At 40.6% G+C, this 20,691-nt stretch overlaps 1 protein-coding gene across 5 annotated transcripts in view; it reads left to right on the top strand.

Annotated features, from left to right (window-relative positions):
• The first annotated feature begins 15,072 nt into the window (after positions 1-15,072).
• Positions 15,073-20,691, top strand: part of STXBP5 (syntaxin binding protein 5) — a 158,121-nt gene continuing 152,502 nt past the window's right edge. For 3 of the 5 annotated variants that reach the window (XM_027551782.1, XM_027551784.1, XM_027551783.1), the window contains exons 1-2: positions 15,075-15,467; positions 16,709-16,806. In XM_027551782.1, the coding sequence (XP_027407583.1) occupies positions 15,315-15,467; positions 16,709-16,806 (251 nt within the window). In that variant the 5' untranslated portion in view covers positions 15,075-15,314. Of the gene's footprint in view, positions 15,468-16,708; positions 16,807-20,691 lie in introns of all 5 variants that reach the window. The other 2 variants (XM_027551781.1, XM_027551780.1) reach the window with 2 other exon arrangements.

Genomic DNA, 20,691 nt, shown 5'->3' on the forward strand with positions numbered 1-20,691 from the left:
AACCCACTCCAGTGTTCTTGCCTGGAGAATCCCAGGGACGGGGGAGCCTGGTGGGCTGCCATCTATGGGGTCGCACAGAGTCGGACACGACTGAAGTGACTCAGCAGCAGCGTGTCAGCATCTTCCACTCTAAGACTATGGTGTCCTATGTCAGCATGAAGAAGTTAAAGAAGATAGACCTTCACCCATAATCCCATACAGATGTAGTCATGTTTGACACTGGGGATTTGTAAGCAGCTCTTTGCAGGAGGCTCTCTGTCTTGTCACATTACTTAAGCTATATTTTATCTAACTTTCAAATGTGATGTCCCCGTGCTTAACTAACTTCTGGCCCAAGCACACCTTTCAAATGCTTTGCTCACACAATGCCTCACATAACCTGCTAATTCTTTTCTTAAAGAGGTAGAAATGAAGAATAAGTGCCTAACAGATGACTACAACTTTTCCCCAGCTTCCCCTTTAGTAATCTGGAGAGCAGACTCTGTGAACAAGATAGCATCGAAAGAAGGCTCACGAGGAGTCAGCACTTGCATGCAATGACAGATGGCAAAGAATCTGATGCTCTATTTTAACAATTCACTGAGATTATTTCCCCCTTTTTCCTTTAAAAACTTTCATGGCTGTGCAGAATCTTCAGAGTTGGTTCTAGGACACAAGCCTACCTTCTCCCCAGGTTGCTGATCTCTTGAATAAAGCAAATTTTCCTTTTCCAACCAACACTTGCTTTTCAAGTATTGGCTTTTGAGTGGTGAGCAGCTGAAACTGAGTTCAATAACATTTCGTTCCAGGTGAGGTTCAGAGCAACTACAAGCTTCCCAGAAAAGAAAGCAGGTACCCCCATCCAGTTGGTGAAGCCAGGAAAACAAACATATCAGGATATAGGCATGGGGAGGCTGAGAAATGTCCCCTTGTTTGAGGCTCACAACTGGACAAAGGATGTCATCTTAGATGGGTATAGCATAGTCACTGCCCCCTAGAAATCTGTTGATACATGGCTATATCTCAGCAGATCCAGGGAGTAGAGTTGGGCTCCTAGTACCATCTCTTTGTCCTTTGAAAGACTGTATTTATTTCCTGTGTTGAAGACCTGGTGAGTCAAACCAAGGCTGACAAGTCAACACTTCTCTTTCTCCACAAGGGCAGCATTGAGAAAGGGGACAAAAGCAAACACCTTGGAATGACTATTTACAAACTTATGGTTGAAAAAGCCCTTAGTTTACCTGATGTAACAAGACTAATTTTCCACATCTGCTTCAAAAAAAATGGTGGGTAAGCTTCAAGTGGAGAAGGCAATGGCAACCCACTGCAGTACTCTTGCCTGGAAAATCCCATGGACGGAGGAGCCTGGTAGGCTGCAGCCATGGGGTCTCGAAGAGTCGGACACGACTGAGTGACTTCACTTTCACTTCCATGCATTGGAGAAGGAAATGGCAACCCACTCCAGTGTTCTTGCCTGGAGAATCCCAGGGATGGAGGAGCCTGGTGGGCTGCCATCTACGGGGTCGCACAGAGTCCGACACGACTGAAGTGACTTAGCAGCAGCAAGCTTCAAGTAAGAAAATAATTTTATCATTTGAAGATGAAGAATGTTTCACTCTCTTGTACACTGTAAACTTTGTGCCTGCTGCTGTAATAATCATGTTTCAAATAAGCAAAAGAGATCCTCTTTTGGGAATCTCTGTCCCTTTCTGAAATATGCCCCTGGATAATTAGTTGGCTGCCACCAAAGCAACAATGAGAGCTGCATGGTGGCCAAGAAAATCGCAGATCCTATGTTTGCTAATTGGACATAACAATTCATGCTCAGGGACATCAGGCAAAACGGGATTTATTCTGCCAGGATTGTTTTGGCTCCCATTTTTTTGGTTAGCATCAATATCTTAGTTCAAGTTTTTTGATCCCTAAAGCTACTTTCTTGGCAAGTAGCACCCAGTTATCTACCCAAGTATAAGAAACACTCATTCCACACTATATCTGGATAGACCAGAACTTGCTGTGAGAAAAGAGGAGGATTTGTAGCTGGGTAGATCTTTGTGCTTCTCAGAAACTTGATCACTTTAGAATAAGACCAAGTGTGAGAATTAATTTACCAGGAACTAAAGTTATAAACGGATGACAATAATATTCTGGCATACAATCTTTCCATTTAAATATCCTATTAATATAAATCATAGCTTGTAAATCAAATTACTGAGAAACAAATAGGCCATAACTTAACATGACATAACTTAAGGTTTAATCAATTAAAATTTGAAAACTTTCAGTTCTTCAGTTACAAAATGGAGGCCCAAATAATCAGCCTTGCCTGATCTCTGTAGTAGATGCTTAGGTTATAAAAGAGTATTGGGGAAAAAAGGAAATCAGATTGAATCTTTAAAGGATTCTTAAAGATTTCAATTTTTTCCTCTGTATACAAAATTTGAAGCAGAGAAAGTGACCTAAAGAGGACACTACTTCAGTCTTGTAGAACTCCAAATAAGTCAAAGTTCTTTGATTTTTAAGAATAGTCATTTTTTCCTAAAAGAGATTAGTGTGCAGTGTACTGACAAACAAAACTTCTATTTCTATTACTTTTTATTTTTTTATTTTTGTTTGTTGATATTTACTATCTGATTTGATCTCTGTAGCATGTCTTATCTTTTTCCCACTTCACAAAGGGACATTTATAATCTGAGGGGTTAAGTGACAACTAAAGGGTTATTTGGCTTATGCTAGAAATGAGAAGGAACTCCTGCCTTCGGGCCCAGAGCCCACTGATTCATTCTGTCTCAGTCAAGTGTTCTATGCCCCAGGGACGCAGCAGAGATGAAAACAGTCCCTTACAAATAAATGGGCAGTGTGTCAGGTAGTGAGCAGGCTTGACTTTGCCAGGATTATTCTGGCTTCCATTTGGGGGTTAGTCCCACTCCCTCATTCCAAATTCTCTGACCCCTTAAAGCTACTTTTCTGGTGAATCCTCAAGAATTTCCAGTTCTCCACGCAGGTGTAAGAAACACCCATTCCATAATACCTGGAAAGACCAAGGCTTTCTGTGGGAGAAAATGAAGGTTTGCAGCTGGACAGAGCTTTTTGTTTCTTTCAAACTTGATTATTTTAGAATTAATAAGGGCAAATATTAGAATTCACAATTAATTAGAATTAAGTAGAGCAATTAATTAGAATTAATTCACAAGAAACTAAAAGTCTCTTCCAAAAAGGGAAAAAAATAAGGAATCTAGAGCAGATATGGGAAGTACCAGTGTGTATGTTTGTGTGTGTGTGCACATGCACACACATGTGCACGTGTGTGTTTGGGAGGGAGGGAGGGGTGAAACATGGGAATGGATCACATAAGTATCTGAGGAAAGAGAAATATTGGCCAGAGGTCAGAGGTCGGCTAAATTCAACTCACCGCCTTCTCATGTAAATAAAGTTTTATTGGAACACAGCCACACTCATTTGTTCAGTGTCTATGGGTTTTTGCACTATATTGGAAGTGTTGAGTCACTGTGACTGAGGCTGTATGTGACCCATAGAACTGAAAACATTTACTCTCTGGCCCATTAAGGAAAACATTCGCTAACTCCTGGTTCATGCTGAAGGAAAAACAGGCGCAAAGCCCATAAGGCACAAAGTGTGTTTGTTGGTTTCAAGGATTAGTAAGAAACCAAGTGTGGCTAAGGTGAGTGAATCAGTGAAGCATGAGATAAGGACAGAGTGAGCCCGGACCCTGCAGGGTCTAGCCCATTGCATAGAACTTTGACCTTTATTCAGAGTGAGGTGGGAAACTACTGGAAGAGGTTGAGTACCCACAGACATACTCTGACTTACATTTAAATTGATCACTTTTTTAAGAATAGAGGCTGCTGCTGCTGCTAAGTCGCTTCAGTCGTGTCCGACTCTGTGTGACCCCACAGACGGCAGCCCTCCAGGCTCCCCCGTCCCTGTGATTCTCCAGGCAAGAACACTGGAGTGGGTTGCCACTTCCTTCTCCAATGGATGAAAGTGAAAAGTGAAAGTGAAGTTGCTCAGTCGTGTCCGTGAATTTGGTATATACTGAAAAAATCCAAGTGAAAATTATTCTGGCCTGGACTAAAGCATGAAGTTGGAAATTGTGAGAACTGGTCAAATTCCTAATACATGAATATTCTGTAAAGAAAGTTTTGATGGGATTTTTTTGGTAAACTTGAAATAGAGTTATGTGGTATGTGTGGGTGTGTGGTGGGGGCAGGTAGGGAAGCAGATGATCCAAGATGACTTATGTGGTCCTGTACATCTGGGTGGACAGTCACCATTTACAGACAATTATGAGGGATAGAAACTGTAGATTGTGGCTGGAAGTGAAGAATTCAGTTTGGACACTAAAATTTTAGATGTCTTTTGAATATTCAAGTGGCAATGTCAAGAGGCATATATGAATCACATATGGAGTTCAGGAGAAAGGTTTGAAACAGACATACAAATCTGGGAGTTATCAATGTTTAAATAATGGTGAAGTCACAGGAACAGAATAAGATCACCTAGAGAGTACTTATAGACATCCACAGAAATTGATTTGAATAAAATCCTAAAAGATGATGCTGTTAAAGTGCTGCACTCAATGCGGCAGCAAATTTGGAAAACACAGCAATGGCTACAGAACTGGAAAAGGCTAGTTTTCATTCCAATCCCAAAGAAGGCAATGCCAAAGAATGTTCAAACTACTGCACAACTGCACTCATTTCACATGTTAGCAAGGTAATGCTCAAAATCCTTCAACAGTATATGAAACTGACTTCAACAGTATATGAAACAAGAACTTCCAGATATACAAGTTGGATGTAGAAAAGGCAGAGGAACCAGAGATCAAATTGCCAACATCCATTGGATCATAGAAAAAGCAAGGAAATTCCATAAAAACATATACCTCTGTTTCATTGACTATGTTAAAGCTTTTAACTATGTGGATCACAACAAACTGTAGAGATTTCTTAAAGAGATGGGAATACCAGACCACCTTACCTGCCTCCTGAGAAATCTGTATGCAGGTCAAGAAGCAACAGTTAGAACTGGACATGGAACGATGGATTGGTTCAAAATTGAGAAAGTACTACATCAAGGCTGTATATTACCCTGCATATTTAATTCATATGCAGAGTACATCATGCAAAATGCCAGACTGGATGAAGCACAAGCTGGAATCAAGATTGCCTGAAGAAATATCAACAACCTCAGATATGCAGATGATACCACCCCAATGGCAGAAAGTAAAGAGAAATTAAAGAGCCTCTTGATGAGGGTGAAAGAGGAGAGTAAAAAAAAAAAACTAGCTTAAAACTCAGCATTCAACAAACTAAGATCATGGCATCTGGTCCCATCACTTCATGGCAAAGAGATGGGGGAAAAGTGGAAACAGTGACAGATTTTATTTTCTTGGGCTCCAAAATCACTGCAGACAGTGACTGCAGCCATGAAATTAAAAGACACTTGTTCCTTGGAAGAAGTTATGAAGAACATAGTGTATTAAGAAGCAGAGACAAAAATAAAAAAAGAAGCAGAGACATCAGTTTGCTGACAAAGGTCCATCTAATTAAAGCTATCATTTTTCCAGTAGTCATGTATGGATGTGAGAGTTGGACCATAAAGAAGGTTGAGCACTGAAGAATCTATGCTTTCTAATTGTGGTGCTAGAGAAGCCTCTTGAGAGTCCCTTGGACATCAAGGAGATCATACCAGTCAATCCTAAAGGAAATCAGTCCTGGATATTCATTGGAAGGACTGATGCTGAAGCTGAAGCTCCAATACTTTGGCCAACTGATACAAAGAGCTGACCCATTGGAAAAGGCTGATTCTGGGAAAGACTGAGGGCAGGAGGAGAAGGGGGAGACAGAGGATGAGATGTTTGGATTATACCACTGACTCAATGGACGTGAGTTTGAGCAAACCTCAGGGAATAGTGAATGACAGGGGAGCCTGGCATGGTGCAGTCCATGGGGTTGCAAAGAGTCAGACACGATTTAATGACTGAACAACAACAATTTCAATGTATGTGACAGGTTTTGAGCTAAGAACTTTGTATGGTTTTTTCCTCATCTTACAACCCTCTACTTGGGTTTTCTTTTACATATGAGGAAATGAACACTCAGTTAGCAGTCTGATGTAACCTAGCTAGTGACACAATCTAGGTATGCCTGCCTCTGTGGTAGAGTCCTCTCTGCTCTGCCAGGACATAAGGAACAGGAAGACAAGAGTGAGTATCAGCTCTATATGTCTGAATACTGAAGGAGGCATAGAATTTCCCAAGTAGGCTACCCAGTAACACAAAATTATCACCAGATGGGCACCTCTGCTTTAAGTTTAAACTGCAGTGAGAGGCTTCTTAAAGGAAACCACTAGGCTGGTGAACCACGATAATGCTATCATGGAACTTCCTTCTCAACTTCCTGAATTTAACAAACTCTCGCATCATGAAGTAGCAGAAAATTTCTTGTTTAAGAGCAGATTAAGAGGCAGACACTGCAGAGGAATGCATGCATCAGTGTAATGCACTGCATCATAGGCAAGCTGTGGATTACTAAGGTTAGATGCTCTTGCAGGACACTGGACAAATCCTTCATTAAGTCACAGGAGAGACACCTCATGACTGAAAACTGAATGTGAATCATTTAAAACAGCACAGAGACAGAGGCTATTACTCAACAATAGATCTGACCCATGGTGTTACTAAAATCCTTATAGCATTGCTTTAATCCTCACAAAGAAAAAGTTTCTTGGTTGACCGGTAGTCTCAAACTTGATCTTGCTTCCACTGGCCTCACAGAAGTGCAGTCATTCAACTGCTAAATATAACATGGAGCATCATGCCTCTGTCTTCCTACAGGCCTGGGCTGAAAGTAATCATCACTTATTTTACCTCTACAGAAATCAAAAGAGGTTCATCTCTCCATGTTGAAGTGTGAACAGGAACTAACCTATGTGCTCAAGGGCTTCCACGTAACCTAGTTAGGAAGCCACACCTTGAGGTTACACCCTCTTTATGGTTATGAGGAAACCAAGGAAGAGACGTTGTGTTTTGGGCCCTGCTGAACAAGATTAAGTCTTGGCAAAAATATTTAGGTCATGCTGGTCTGGATGAAACCTAGTCAGAGGTTTTGGATGAATAATAGGGAACTGAGTGATTCCAGGGTCTTTCCTCCTCCACCCTTCATGTTTCCCAACCCCAGGTGTTGCTTCCACAGAAACCCATCCTCTGGCACAAGGTACCATGATGATAAGTACATACCCAATGGGAGGGCATTATTAGTGTGGAGAGTTTGAAATGATATACAGTAATAATCCTCAGGAGAATCAAAAGATGCTTTCGGCATTGAGGTTTGTCATTCCTTTTAGGGATTTTGCTTCTTTATCACTGAACTGCCATCTTATTGAGTGCCATAAGCAAGTTCATCGTGTTTGTATTTCCCATAACGCTCAGCAAAGTACCTGTCACCAACTGGGTACAGAGCAAATCTTGGTGAAATGAATACCAGTCATCACCCTGATGCAGATAAACACAAGCACCAGGATTCGGACTCCTGATCCTGTCTTCTGTAAACTGCGCTAGGGCTAGAAAAGTGCGCTAGCACTCTTCTGTGTCTCCCTTGCTCTATAGACTTTAAACATTTTGTGTCCTCAACATCATGATTATTATCTCTCTGGATGTATTTATGAGCCAGGAACAAACAGAACTAAACCACTACAGTGTACATAATCATGTTTCTTGTCCCTTCCCTGTGAAAAGTATTCTTTGTTTGTGCTTCCAGGCTGTTCACTTTTTTTTTTTTTTTCCCCCTGATTAACTGAAAATATTAGGTGAGTGTCAGAGAGAAGGGAGTAGATGCTGTGATACAAGAACATGTCTAAGCAGACTGAGGAAGGGGGGATTTGGAGACAGTGAGTAAGCCATCCAGCAAAGGCCAGGATTTCTAAGGAGACAGGGATCTGGGGTACTGGAAAAACTGCCATGAGGTGGGGAACAGTAGCGGGGCATGTATAAATAGGTGAGGAGCATGTCCTGTGCTAACTGTTTTACCTTCCATCAAAGTTTGTCTTAAGAAATCATTCAAGAAAGATCGAATTCCAAGGCTTCAAGAGCTAGTTTGTGTAACATTTTGGTGTACTGACGTGTTAGTAGGTTATTTAATGGGATTCCCAGGTGTCCCATTTGTGTGTGCATGTTGGGCGGGGGGACCATAGTTGGAGACAGGGGACAGGTGAGGTGGAGAAGAACAAAGCAGTGGGGTCGAGGGTGGAACAAAATATTAACTTTAACTGCTTTTCAAAGCTTACTCAGTTTCTACATATTAAAAGTGATTAATTGCATAAAGTACAAACTTTATGGTTAGCTCTTCAGTCCACAAATCAAATACAAGACGTTATTTACAGTAAGATTTAAAACCTAAAATAAGATACTATAATTAAAAATTCTAGAAGCATTATTTTTCACCTCAAATATGGTCCTATTGTAGGACTATCATTCCCATGGTAGAAAGATTATATAATTAGAAATATTATAGAAATACAATATTATAGAAATATGTATAAATATATAATATTTATACTATTTATATTATATAAGTATATATAATAAATAAATATTTCAAAATATATTTCTAGAAATAGAAATATTATGTAATTATAATGTATTATAATTTGAAATGTATTAGAATTTATTGAGGACCTGATTGCTCAGTTTCTAATTTTAAAGAATCTGACAGTATTTCTCTCTTATATTTCTGAATGCCTCACATTTTCTGTTTAAGTGCTTATTTGGTTCAATTTGTATTGTTTTGCACTTCCCTTGAACTTCAGTTCAGTTCAGTGGCTCAGTCGTGTCCAAATCTTTGTGACCCCATGGACTGCAGCATACCTAGCTTCGCTGTCCATCACCAACTCTCGGAGCTTGCTCAAACTCATGTCCATCGAGTCAGTGATGCCATCCAACCATCTCATCCTCTGTCATCTCCTTCCCCTCCTGCCTTCAGTCTTTCCAAGCATCAGGGTCTTTTGCAATGAGTCAGTTCTTTCCATCAATTAGCCAAAGTATTGGCGCTTCAGCTTCAGCATCAGTCCTTGCAATGAATAGTCAGGACAGATTTACTTTAGGACTGACTGGTTGGATCTACTTGCAGTCCAAGGGACTCTCAAGAGTCTTCTCCAACACCACAGTTCAAAAGCACTACTGTGGGCAAGACTCCCTTCAAAGAAATGGAGTAGCCCTTATAGTCAACAGAAGTTTGAAATGCAGTACTTAGGTGCAATCTCAAAAACAACAGAATGATCTCTGTTCATTTCCAAGGCAAACCATTCAATATCACAGTAATCCAAGTCTATGCCCCAACCACTAATGCCAAAAAAGCTGAAGTTGAACGGTTCTATGAAGATCTACAAGACCTTCTAGAACTAACACCCCCAACAGATATCCTTTCATCACAGGGGACTGGAATGCAAAAGTAGGAAGTCAAGAGATACCTGGAGTAACAGGTAAGTTTGGCCTTGGAGTACAAAACGAAGCAGGGCAAAGGCTAACAGAGTTTTGTCAAGAGAATGCACTGGTCATAGCAAACACCCTCTTCCCAACAACACAAGAGAAGACTACACATGGACATCACCAGACGGTCAATACTGAAATCAGATTGATTATATTCTTTGTAGCGAAGCTGGAGAAGCTCCATACCATCAGCAAAAACAAGACCAGCAGCTGACTGTGGCTCAGATCATGAACTCTTATTGCAAAATTGAGGCTTAAATTGAAGAAAGTAGGGGAAATCACTAGACCATTCAGTTCAGTTCAGTTCAGTTCAGTCACTCAGTCGTGTCCGACTCTTTGCGACCCCATGAATCACAGCATGCCAGGCCTCCCTGTCCATCACCAACTCCCGGAGTTCACTCAGACTCACGTCCATCGAGTCAGTGATGCCACCCAGCCATCTCATCCTCTGTCGTCCCCTTCTCCTCCTGCCTCCAATTCCTCCCAGCATCAGTCTTTTCCAATGAGTCAACTCTTCGCATGAGGTGGCCAAAGTACTGGAGTTTCAGGTATGACCTAAATCAACTCCTGATTAATTACTGATCAATTTTCTTTCCCTTGAACTTACTGATCTTTGTCTAGGCACTTTTGTATTTAGTTTAATGATAATCTTACAAATAATATTAAATAGTAATAGAGGTGATCCATGGAATAATGAAAGCTCATTAATATCTGCCTAATCTATTTTTCTAGAAAGGCCAGAGCTTGACAAAGAAGATCACAACATAGTGGATCCTGCTTGTTCCCAGACAAGGCTTGTTTATTTAGCTGATGATATTTGTCCAGTTCATGCAGGCACAAATGGTAACTGGAAATTCTCCAGAAGTCATAAATGTGGAAATTAAATTGCAACACCACTCTTCTAAGTGCTCAGGCTGAAAACGGGGGCATTATCCTTCCCTTTTCTCTTTCTCTGATACCCTCCCTCATTCTGTCAGCAAATCTTGGCTCTACCATTAACATATAATTCAAAGTCAGACCCTTTCTCACAGTAACCACTACTTTTAACCTTTCCAAGCCACCATTTGCTTGCTGGGCTACTGCAGTAGCCTGTTAACTGTAGGCAGAATTGTGAGTATAAACTAAAAAGGGCAGTGAAAAATGGCTACACTATCTCTACATTCCTTTACATTTGGGGCAGGTTGTACCTAAATTTCTGACCAGAATATTTGATTGCAAGAATCAGAAACCTATTAGAACTCATGAACACAAAGAAGGAAAGTATTGCCAGATTTCCCAAGGAATAAGGATTGGGAACTGGAAAGTCAGGAATGGAGACTTTCCACCTCACTAGAGTCACTTCTCTGGTATAGTTTGTGTGTCTGCTTGGTTCTCCTAGGTTCCACAGATGTCTGGGAACTCTCAGCTTTAATCCCAGCTCTACATGACTTCTTAGTAGAAGACTAATTAGCATCTTTATGACTCAATTCCAGATTCCCAGAAGAAGGTGATCTCTTGGTTTGGCTTACTTCAGGTGTGTCTGCCTTTGAATCAATCAGTTTTGACCAAGACACATGGTCATGCAATCAAAACAGAGGTGCCCAGTTCTAGCATTTCAGCAGGGCCTAGGGGACCCATTCAGAAAAGGGGGCGTGAACCAGGCAAACTAACTAATTAACATCTCTACTGCAATTTACGGATAATTTAAATTCAATATTCTGTTAAATGGTGTAGTGAATCAATTATTGTCACGCACACATCCTTTGGGACTCAGTAAATGAAAATTAAGTCAATACAAATGAATGCTTAGCAGGTGAGGTAAAGTTTGTTTACCTTCCAGAAAGCTTTTGCCAATAACATAATTTCTTTTTAAAATATTTATTTTCAGTTTCTACTTTATTCTTATCAATCAGTATCCAGCTGCCCCTGTGAGACCAATAACAGGGCCTTTGTTAGCCTGGTAGCCTATAAACAAGATAATGAAGATGGGCAGATTCAGGAATGTTATGAATTCTTGGTCTTTGGCCTTTCATGACAAATAATTGAATAAGCTGCCTTTCCTTCTATGTATCAATTATTTTTTTACCTTTTAATTTCTATTGAATTAACTGAGTATTGCTTAGAGCTGTCCTAACTCAGCTAAATGTATTAATAATACAGCTATTTATAATTTGTCAGTAGTATATATTATTATGTCATCATTTCCTGGTCCCTTCTTCAATAAGCAGGTAAGAAAGAACTCCATTTGGGAAAATATCATAGAAAGCCATTGAATTCTCCCAAAGGCAGAAAGCTATTCAATTGTTTGGAATTGATACACTGAGTCGTTCCAGCAAACAAAACAAGAATAAATAAATAAAATTTTGTTGTGAGATTACTATGGGTAAAACTATCCCATATGCTAAATTTTTAAATGAATAATATAAATTATTGATTTTTTAGTCATTTTTATTGTAAAATTTAAATTTCTAATTAATTTTAATTTTAAAATAAAGTCCTAATTTAAAACCAATTGACTAGTTGAAACTGATACAAAATGAGTTTGAGGATCTCATATTTTATCTTTGCCATCACAAAAGTAGATATTTGGGAGTGTTGTTGCTTTTTACCTAACAGAATTCTAGATATGTCTCTGAAACAGGAGAAGATGGATTGCAAGTGTACAAAGCTAACCTACAGTAGCAGATATGCTCAATATTCACCCTAAATTGTTTAAAGTTTACATGTCCTCTAGGAACCAAAGTTTTGAGAATGTCAGGATGAGCTCATAATCTGATGAGGGAGATGAAGTGTAAAAATCAACACAAAAGTTGATTTTTCCAAAAGTCCTCGCCCCTTAAATTGGTGGGGTACTGGCCTAACCTGGTGATTTGTTGAAGTCCCTTTCTCCCCAAGGACCCTGATAGTAGTTTTTCCATTTTACTGTGTGTACCTAATTAGTGCAAACTTTACATTTTTCTTCCCCAGTTTATCCTCCAAAACCCAAGGAAGAAGGTAGTATTAATCTCATTTTACACATGAGGAATCTGACCCTTAGGAAGAGTAAGGAATTTGTCCAGGGTTGCCCATATTACCAAGGTCCGGATTGAAATCTATGTCTGGCAGACAACGGAGTCTAGGATTTTTCCACTATACCACAAAGCCTCTCGGCAAGACATTGTCCCTTCTCCAAAGAGTTTCATAATCCAGTGATGACAAATCATCCAACAGATATAATTTTCAAACTAGGTGAAAAGGTGGATCATAAAATTCTGTGGGGAAGTGATCTCTCTGTTTTGCAATTTACTCCTATGGAGATATACCTATTTTTTAAAAGCTCTCCAGGTAATTCTGACCATCTCCCAGCTGGCTTCTAATGCTTTTCTCCCTCCTCTTCACCTAGCCAACTCCTTCTCACCTGGACTCAACTATGATGAGTTCCCCATCTTGGAGGCCTTCTGCTGCCTTCTCTTAACCCTCTTCAGTCCTTCTCTTGCATGATTCCCTCAATGAACTCATCACATTGTTTCACAATTATTTATTTACTTGAGGTTTGCTCCCATTTGACTGGGGAGCTCGTTGAAAGCTTTGAGTCTTCAATACCTAGCAAAGTGTTTGACACTCAAACAATGTGTTTCACAGAACTAAATCAGTAAACAAAATTTTCAGAGCCACTTAGAAATGGCCTGAAAAAAATCTTAAAACTTGTTTTTATCGCTGGTTACGCCTAGTGAATTAACTAGGTAATTCAATAAATATTCAATAAATATTAAATTCAATACATATTAAAACAAATTTATAGGTTTCCAGTGAGAGCGTTCTTGGATGCGGAAGCTCCAGAGTACTACATTTCCCGAAATTCCTGAGGCTCAGCCGCCACTGGTTTGTTGACTGTTCTTGACTGCCTGTCATTTCAACCAATACACTGATGAGAATTTCCCTGCACCGGGCGGGAGGCGACCAATCATAAGGAAGAGGGCGGGCACTTCTGATTTGGGCTCAGAAAACCCTCTGTAACTCAGAAGCGTCAGGGGCTGGGAGTTGCTAGCTTTGGAAGAGTGTGCTTCTTCCCACTCCCACCTCACGAATTAGAATTCGTCTTTATGGGTTTCCAACCTTTTCTTTACGTTTTTCCTAGTTTCCACTCCTTCCTAATCAGTACCTCTGCTTCCCATCCACCTTTCCGTGTTAAACTCACTCTCCGGAAAAGGTAACAGCAGCATGAATCTATCTTTTCAAACTTGAGCTAGACATCTGTCTGTGAGCATCCAAGTGAGATTGTGACCGTGAAGCAATGGAAAGATTCGAGCGAAAACTTCCTTCTTTCCCCTTTTCTCCTTGCAAGAGTGAAGAAGCTACTGGAGATTGCTTAGTGGACAACAGGATTACAGGACGGACCGAAGATTTCTGAAATGAGTGCCCGCGCTGTTTACTTCCCTCCCTCATCTCCACCACCTTAGCGTGCGGACTGAATCCAGGGCTGGTGTGTCACTGGTTGGGGCAGACACCCAGCCCTGGAGCCGGTTCCCTTTGGCAGCCTATCCCATTCTAGCAGCTACCTGCCAGGTCCACGCTTTCATCCTACCAATAGTAAGAGCTTCAGGAAAGAATTCAACTCCTTTCCTAGTACCTTTCTAAGTCTGTCATACTCTTGCCACAGAAATAACCGTTGTCTAGACGCTCTTTTTCCAAAATTCAAATCCAAATCAATCCAAAACAAAGACCATCAATAAAGCAGCAACAATCATTGTGCAGCCAGCAGCCGGGAGTGTGTGCCTCGTTAAAGGGTGAGAATATAAACCCTCGCTTTAATGACCAATTTTGAAATAAAGGTTTCCTGCTGCTTGGTACTCATCAACATTTTTACTACCCCAGCTGCAGGAGAAGCAGCTGCATCCACTGGCAGGGCGATTGAGATGGGAGAAATTTAGCCACGGTCTGGGATTTTCGCAGAGGATAATTTGAGCCCCAGCTCCACTCCGACGGCGGAGGGAGGGGGGCGGGTACGCGCGGTGCGCATGCTCAGCAGCCCGGCTCCGCCGAGGCCCAGCTGCCGCCACCGCCGCGGCCAGCGCTGTAACCGCGGCTGCCGCTGCTGCTTGGAGCGGGCGTTGGTGCCCTGTGCCGAGGCGCCCTGTCAGGCGGGAGGGAGCGGCCGGGCGGGACCGCGGACGGCGGCGACGGCGGTGCCTGAGGAGGGCGGCCGGGGCTTTGAAGGAGCGAGGGCGGGCCGAACCAGCCGCGGAGAAGCGAGGCAGAGGGCGCGGGGACCCACCCCGGCGTCCTGCGTGCGATGCCCGGCGGGCAGCGGCGCTGAGCGGCAAGGAGGCCGAGCGGCGAGCGCGGACGGAGAGCCGGCGACCCCCGGGAGAAAGAGGAGGAGGAGGAAGCTGATCCGGAGCGGGAGGAAGCGCTGAGGGACTGCGGGGGCTCGGGCGGGCGACGAGCGGCGGGGCCGCGGGCCATGGACGCGGCGGCGGCGGGGGCGAGCCGGGGCGGCGGCGCGGCGCAGAGTCAGCCCGCCGCCAGGTGAGGCTGGGCGGCGCGGGCTCGGGGCGCCGCCGCCACTGCTGTGCCGCCGGGCCGCGGAGCGAGGCGGCGGCGGCGGCGGCGGCTGAAGCGGCGGCCTCGGAGCGAGAGGGGTCGCCGGCGGGGCTTCTGGTCGCCGCTGCTCTCTCTCGTCGTCGCAGCATTTCCTGTTCGGATTATCTCTCGCTTCTCCCCAGCTGCCTCCTTCCCCTCACACTCCCACTCGCGCCAGCTCCTCTGCGTCCTCGGTCGAAGCTGCTCTCGGCCCGGGCCGGTTCCCCCCCGCCTGGGGACGCCCCTTACCTCGGCTCCCGGGGTGCGAGGGAGCCCCGCCGCGACCATGAGGAAATTCAACATCAGGAAGGTGCTGGACGGCCTGACCGCCGGCTCGTCCTCGGCCTCGCAGCAGCAGCAGCAGCAGCAGCACCCACCTGGGAACCGGGAGCCCGAGATCCAGGAAACGCTCCAGTCCGAGCACTTTCAGCTCTGCAAGGTGAACGGAGCGCGCAGCCCCGCGAAAATTGGGGTCGTTCTAGGGGCACCTCGGGCTTTAAGCCCGAGTGCCAGGGTTAGAACGCCAATAATACTCAGTACCGCGAATAAAGGGCTTGCTCCCACAGCACACATTTGCTTGGTGGGCTATTTTGGAGATTGACATCATCTTACTCCTCTTTTCGTTGATTTTCACATGCGGCAATCATTTCAGGATTGCTTCCAACATACTGACCTTTAATTCGTATTCTTAATCAACAACTTTTATATTCAAGCATTCTGATAGATCTTTCACCGACTTCCAAGTTTCCTTTGGGAACAGTGTCTAACGAATATTGTTTATGAAAAAGCTAGACGTGTTCAACTGGATGTTGGCTCATTTTCACCTTAAAATGTGGTAGGAGACTTCACATATGAAATCACAGGGTCTTGTTAGCCTTGTGTTTGGTGGAAAAGTTAGAAGTGGAATTTTTGCCTATTAATGGTACGGCAATTGCCATAGTGATGTGTAATTCAGAAAGAATGATGCAGCGAATTAATTCACCAGCTGCTCAGTGAGAAATACAAACTTGTGTCTGTATTAATACCTGGCTTCTTCATAAATACCAGGCGTTCGTAAGTCAGAGTTTAAGTGTGTATTATACTTTTTGCTTCAGTATCCTAAAATTAAGGATTTAATACCAAGATGCAAAAATAGATGCTGTATTTATTTTCATTCTGTTACGGTTGCAACATGATGAAATAGATTTTTGCTAATTCCTTTGCTGAATCCTTAATTAAGACAGCATTTTCGTAAACGTACTTGCATTTAACATAGAAATAAAGTAAGGATGAAGTTATCACACTTGAAATAAGCATGAATTGCATTTTTAAATGAATTTATAGAATTTTTTTTACCACTGCCAACTTTAATAATTTGTTCTCAGACATAATAGTAAAAAGAACGTTAAATTTTTTTCTAAAGAGTACCTCTGTGATGAGAAAGTAGAAATGTAACACTGGGATCGATTTTCTTTTTTTTTTTTTTGGTTTCAGTTTTTACTTGCATAAGTTTTTATGTGATGTAGAATTCATAGTTTTCATAGTGTTTTTTTTTTTTAAATAGCAGTGCATGTATGTGTGTTTTGTTTCAGTTATAATAGGTTCTTAATTGGTTCTAGGTTCTAATGTCTCTGTTGACTTTTCTGTTTTAAAACTTTGCTTCCTGCCCTGGTTGCTGTGATGTCACTTGCCTATGCCTAGACTGTTCGCCATGGATTTCCCTATCAACCCTCAGCCCTGGCCTTTGATCCTGTACAGAAGATCCTGGCAGTGGGAACACAGACTGGTGCTTTAAGGCTGTATCCTTTCATTTAAGTGAACTTTTCCCCAGTCATTCTCTATTGCTGATTAGTTGCTTTTCCTGTGTAATTCCAAAGAAATGGTATGATCAGGTATTAACGTGAAATCCTGTGGTTGTGTTTTTCCCCGGGATTATACACACGAAAGGTTGTGTGTTGCCTTGTTGTGTCTTGACTCTCAATTTATACATCGCTAAAAACATGTAAAAAGAGTTCTAAAGGTTTGCGATAATAATTACTGTCTTTGCGAGGAGGTAGAAGTTTCTAAAGGGAAATATATCTGCTTATGGTAGTGGTCTATTGAACAGACTGTTGAGGATGAAGCTGAAGGACAATTGTACAAGGCATATTTTATTTGCTTTTTAAAAATATTGTTCATAGTAGATGTTCCAGTTATGACCTATTTATTATTCTATTGAATTAGAAATTGAATTTGAATTTGTTTCTGACCTGATCATCTAGAAAAATTAGAAAACAACTGTAAATTTTATATAGTTACGAAGTGTTGCTGTTTTCTTAGTATAATGCAAATAGAGAAGTATACTATCTTGATATGTTTTCCTGTCATGATCTACATTTGTGATGTATATGTAAATACTGTGAGGTTAACTGTACTCTTAAGTATTATAGAGAAATTTTTCCTGGTTATGCATGAACTATAATTTTATCATAGCATGTTTTTCCAAATATCTATTCATTCTTCAAGATCATTTTTTCAGCCTGAACAATGGAGAATATTTAACAATTCCTCTCAAACTATTTAAACTTGAAGTAAAATTGTGTTTACACTTACTGTGGCATTCACCTACATTGCCCTTATTTTTAAACTTAAGATTTTAAAAAGAAAATGCTTTGTTATAGGAAGCAGGGTATCTGCTTCCTATATATTAGTGAAGTAATGTGTTGGTAATAAATAGCAAAAAAACACCAGATAATAAACAGAGACACAAGGAACTGTGCTCTCCACATTTTAGATTTATCTGCCTCCTGAGAAGAGGGAGGGGGTGGGAAGCTTGCCTTTGATTTAACATGTATCTTGCATTTCCTTACCTTTCAAAGTCTTCATTTCAAGGTAGGGCTATATATGGTATCAGGATATGCCTCGTTTCCTTTGTGATTAATGTGCTATGTTCCAAATGCTTATAAAAGTTTTCCTTGAATTGTGTTACTAAGTTAAGACTATCACTCATAGTAAATATCAATAGTACTCTCATACCTAGTAAAATGGTAATATCTGACCAGGCTAGATCTCAGTTTGTGAGTTTCTAAGACAGTATGTCTAAATGGTTCTTGCCCAAATATCTAGTTGATACTGAAGTATTTTTTACTTCATTTGTTTAGATATTCCTATATCCAGTGATCAATACCTTTCTAGTCTAGGATTCTTGTTTTAGTCTTGTGCAGATGGGACTTAAATTTTGGCAGTGTGGGTACTAGTTGTCCAGCACAGCTCTGTGTAGTGACAAAAGTAGTGTGTTGTTGGATCTAGATGGACTGTTTAGAATGAAAAGCAATTTTTTTTGTTCCCAAAAAGAGTATCACCTGGACTCAAAGGGGGAAAAATGTGGAACTACATTAGTTATTTTTAGATTATTTTGGTTTTCTTTTCAGTGGGTTTAATTTTTACTATTTTCCCAATTGAGACCCAATGTGTTCTCAATTTTTTTATGTACATAACTGTTTTAACAGCCAGTCTGCTCCTTTTATTACTTAATATAATAAGTACTGCAAGCAAGGCTGACTTTATAAAACCAAGTATTTTTCTTAAACAAGACTTTTTATCCCTAATGCATTTGAGTAATTAGCATATTAATACACAAAGGGAGAGGTTAAAGAGTCAGGCCTAATGTTAATTGCCAAATGACAGCAGGGATCAGGTGTACAAAATCATCACTTATATCAGTCTTTTGCTTTTGTACATGTTTAAATAGTTAAATACTATATGAAAAGTAAACCTATAATTTACATTTACACCTAATTTTTTAGAACTTTTCTTACTATATTTAGAATGAAATTAAGAAAGGAATTTATCAAATATATTTCTGCTTTCTCTTTTATGAGATTTACATGAACATTCCAGAGTGATAAATTGGTTTGCCTACCAGTAATAACACCTAGTCATTCCTCCTGTTAAGTTTAGGTAGAAGATAAACTCATGAGCTTTATTATGGCTTTGATTTGTAGAAAGTGACTAAGATCTTTTTATTCTTATATAATTTCTACCATATGTGGTTTAAAATTTGTTCATTTCTCCATTCTTTGTTTTGAAAACTGGGCAGCTATAGTTTATTTCCAAGCTCCATATTGATTTAATGTGCAGACTTATTCTAAGTCTGTTCTTTTGCTCTAGCTCTTTTATGTTTTTCACTATTTTATTCAGCTTCTTTTAGTCCTTTGTTTTCTTCTCATATTAGACTCTTATAGCCTATAATACATTTGTTCTAAAAGATGTCTTTAGGACAGAAATATACTTGTAAGTCAAAGTCTTTTCTTTCATTTAACTGTGGAGCAGAGTAGGGGATTTTTAAAAGTGGGATTGGGCTATTAGAATTTGGATTGCGTATCTAATTTAACTAATAGAATATCTTCCTAAATGTTGAAGGACTATGTTAAGTTCTGTTTTGAGATTAGGAAAAAAATATGGAATTTATATCTGATATCGAATGTTTGTAGATAAGAACTGTAGAAATCTGAATCCTTAAATAATATCTAACCAATAATGATGCAAGATAAATTGAATGTATTTGCAGCATTAATGTATAGCAAATGACTGATCTAATTATATAAACATGCTTTATGTTCAGCCTTCTTGGCTTCTGGAGTGAATATGAGGTTGGAGTGAACTTACTGATAGGAAGCAGGAGAGCATAATTTTATATGCCAAGTCATATAGTAGTGATTTAATTATCTTAATTCTCTTGCCATGTAGAAATGGGTGCAGTTTGATTCTTCCAAGTAATCTAGGCATCAGAACTATTGGGATAAAATAATCATTTGTCCCCAAATGGAATACATAAAAGGGAGAAAAATGGTTCTAACTGAAGAATGAAGGCATTGCTAGGAATGCTGCTGTTGTCCTTATCTAGACTCAGGGTTTACTAGTATAATTTTGAATTGCATCATAGTCTGTTGTAACCATGGTCTACCCTGATCTTATTTTTAAGGTAATTTTTTCTAAACACAATGAGGTCATTTTACATATGAATATTTCAAGGACCGTGCCAAAAAATGGAATTTCAAATTTACTGAAGTTTTGTAAAAATTCATGAGTTTTTTAAGTATCAGAATTATCAAAGAACCTCATTTTTGTCTTTCTGACTTGTGGAAAACATGATCGGCAGTCTCTGCTTTGATAAGGTGTAGACCTGTCTTTCAAATTTCGGTGTAAGGTTATTGAATGCAGAGTTATAAAAGGCTTTCTGTACATTGGAGTTCATTTAACAAGCACTTATTAAATGTTAACATTTGATTATGAATTGTGCCCTTATCTCTTGTTCATGTCTTGCCACTAAAGAATTATGTGTCCTTGAGTTAGGTTTTTTCCTTACTTTTAAAATGAAGATGCTGTATTAGATGATTTCTTCAAGAAACAACTTTTTGATTCTAAGTAGCTATATATTGTCCTGAATGGGGAAAAGAAGTGAAAATGTTTCTTACTTTCAAGGGTTAAAACTACACATAGTTGAAGCTAGAATTATTTAGGGGTCTACTTCCCAGGTGGTGCTAGTGAAAGAACATCCTTGCCAATGTAGAAGACATAAGAGATGCAGGTTCGTCCCCTGGGTGGGGAATATCCCCTGGAGGAGGACATGGCAACCCACTCCAGTATCCTTACCTGGAGAATCCCATGGACGGAGGAGCCTGGTGGGCCATGTTCCATAGGGT

The sequence above is a fragment of the Bos indicus x Bos taurus genome, chromosome 9, assembly GCF_003369695.1.
Source record: "Bos indicus x Bos taurus breed Angus x Brahman F1 hybrid chromosome 9, Bos_hybrid_MaternalHap_v2.0, whole genome shotgun sequence".
Taxonomy (NCBI): Eukaryota; Metazoa; Chordata; class Mammalia; order Artiodactyla; family Bovidae; genus Bos; species Bos indicus x Bos taurus.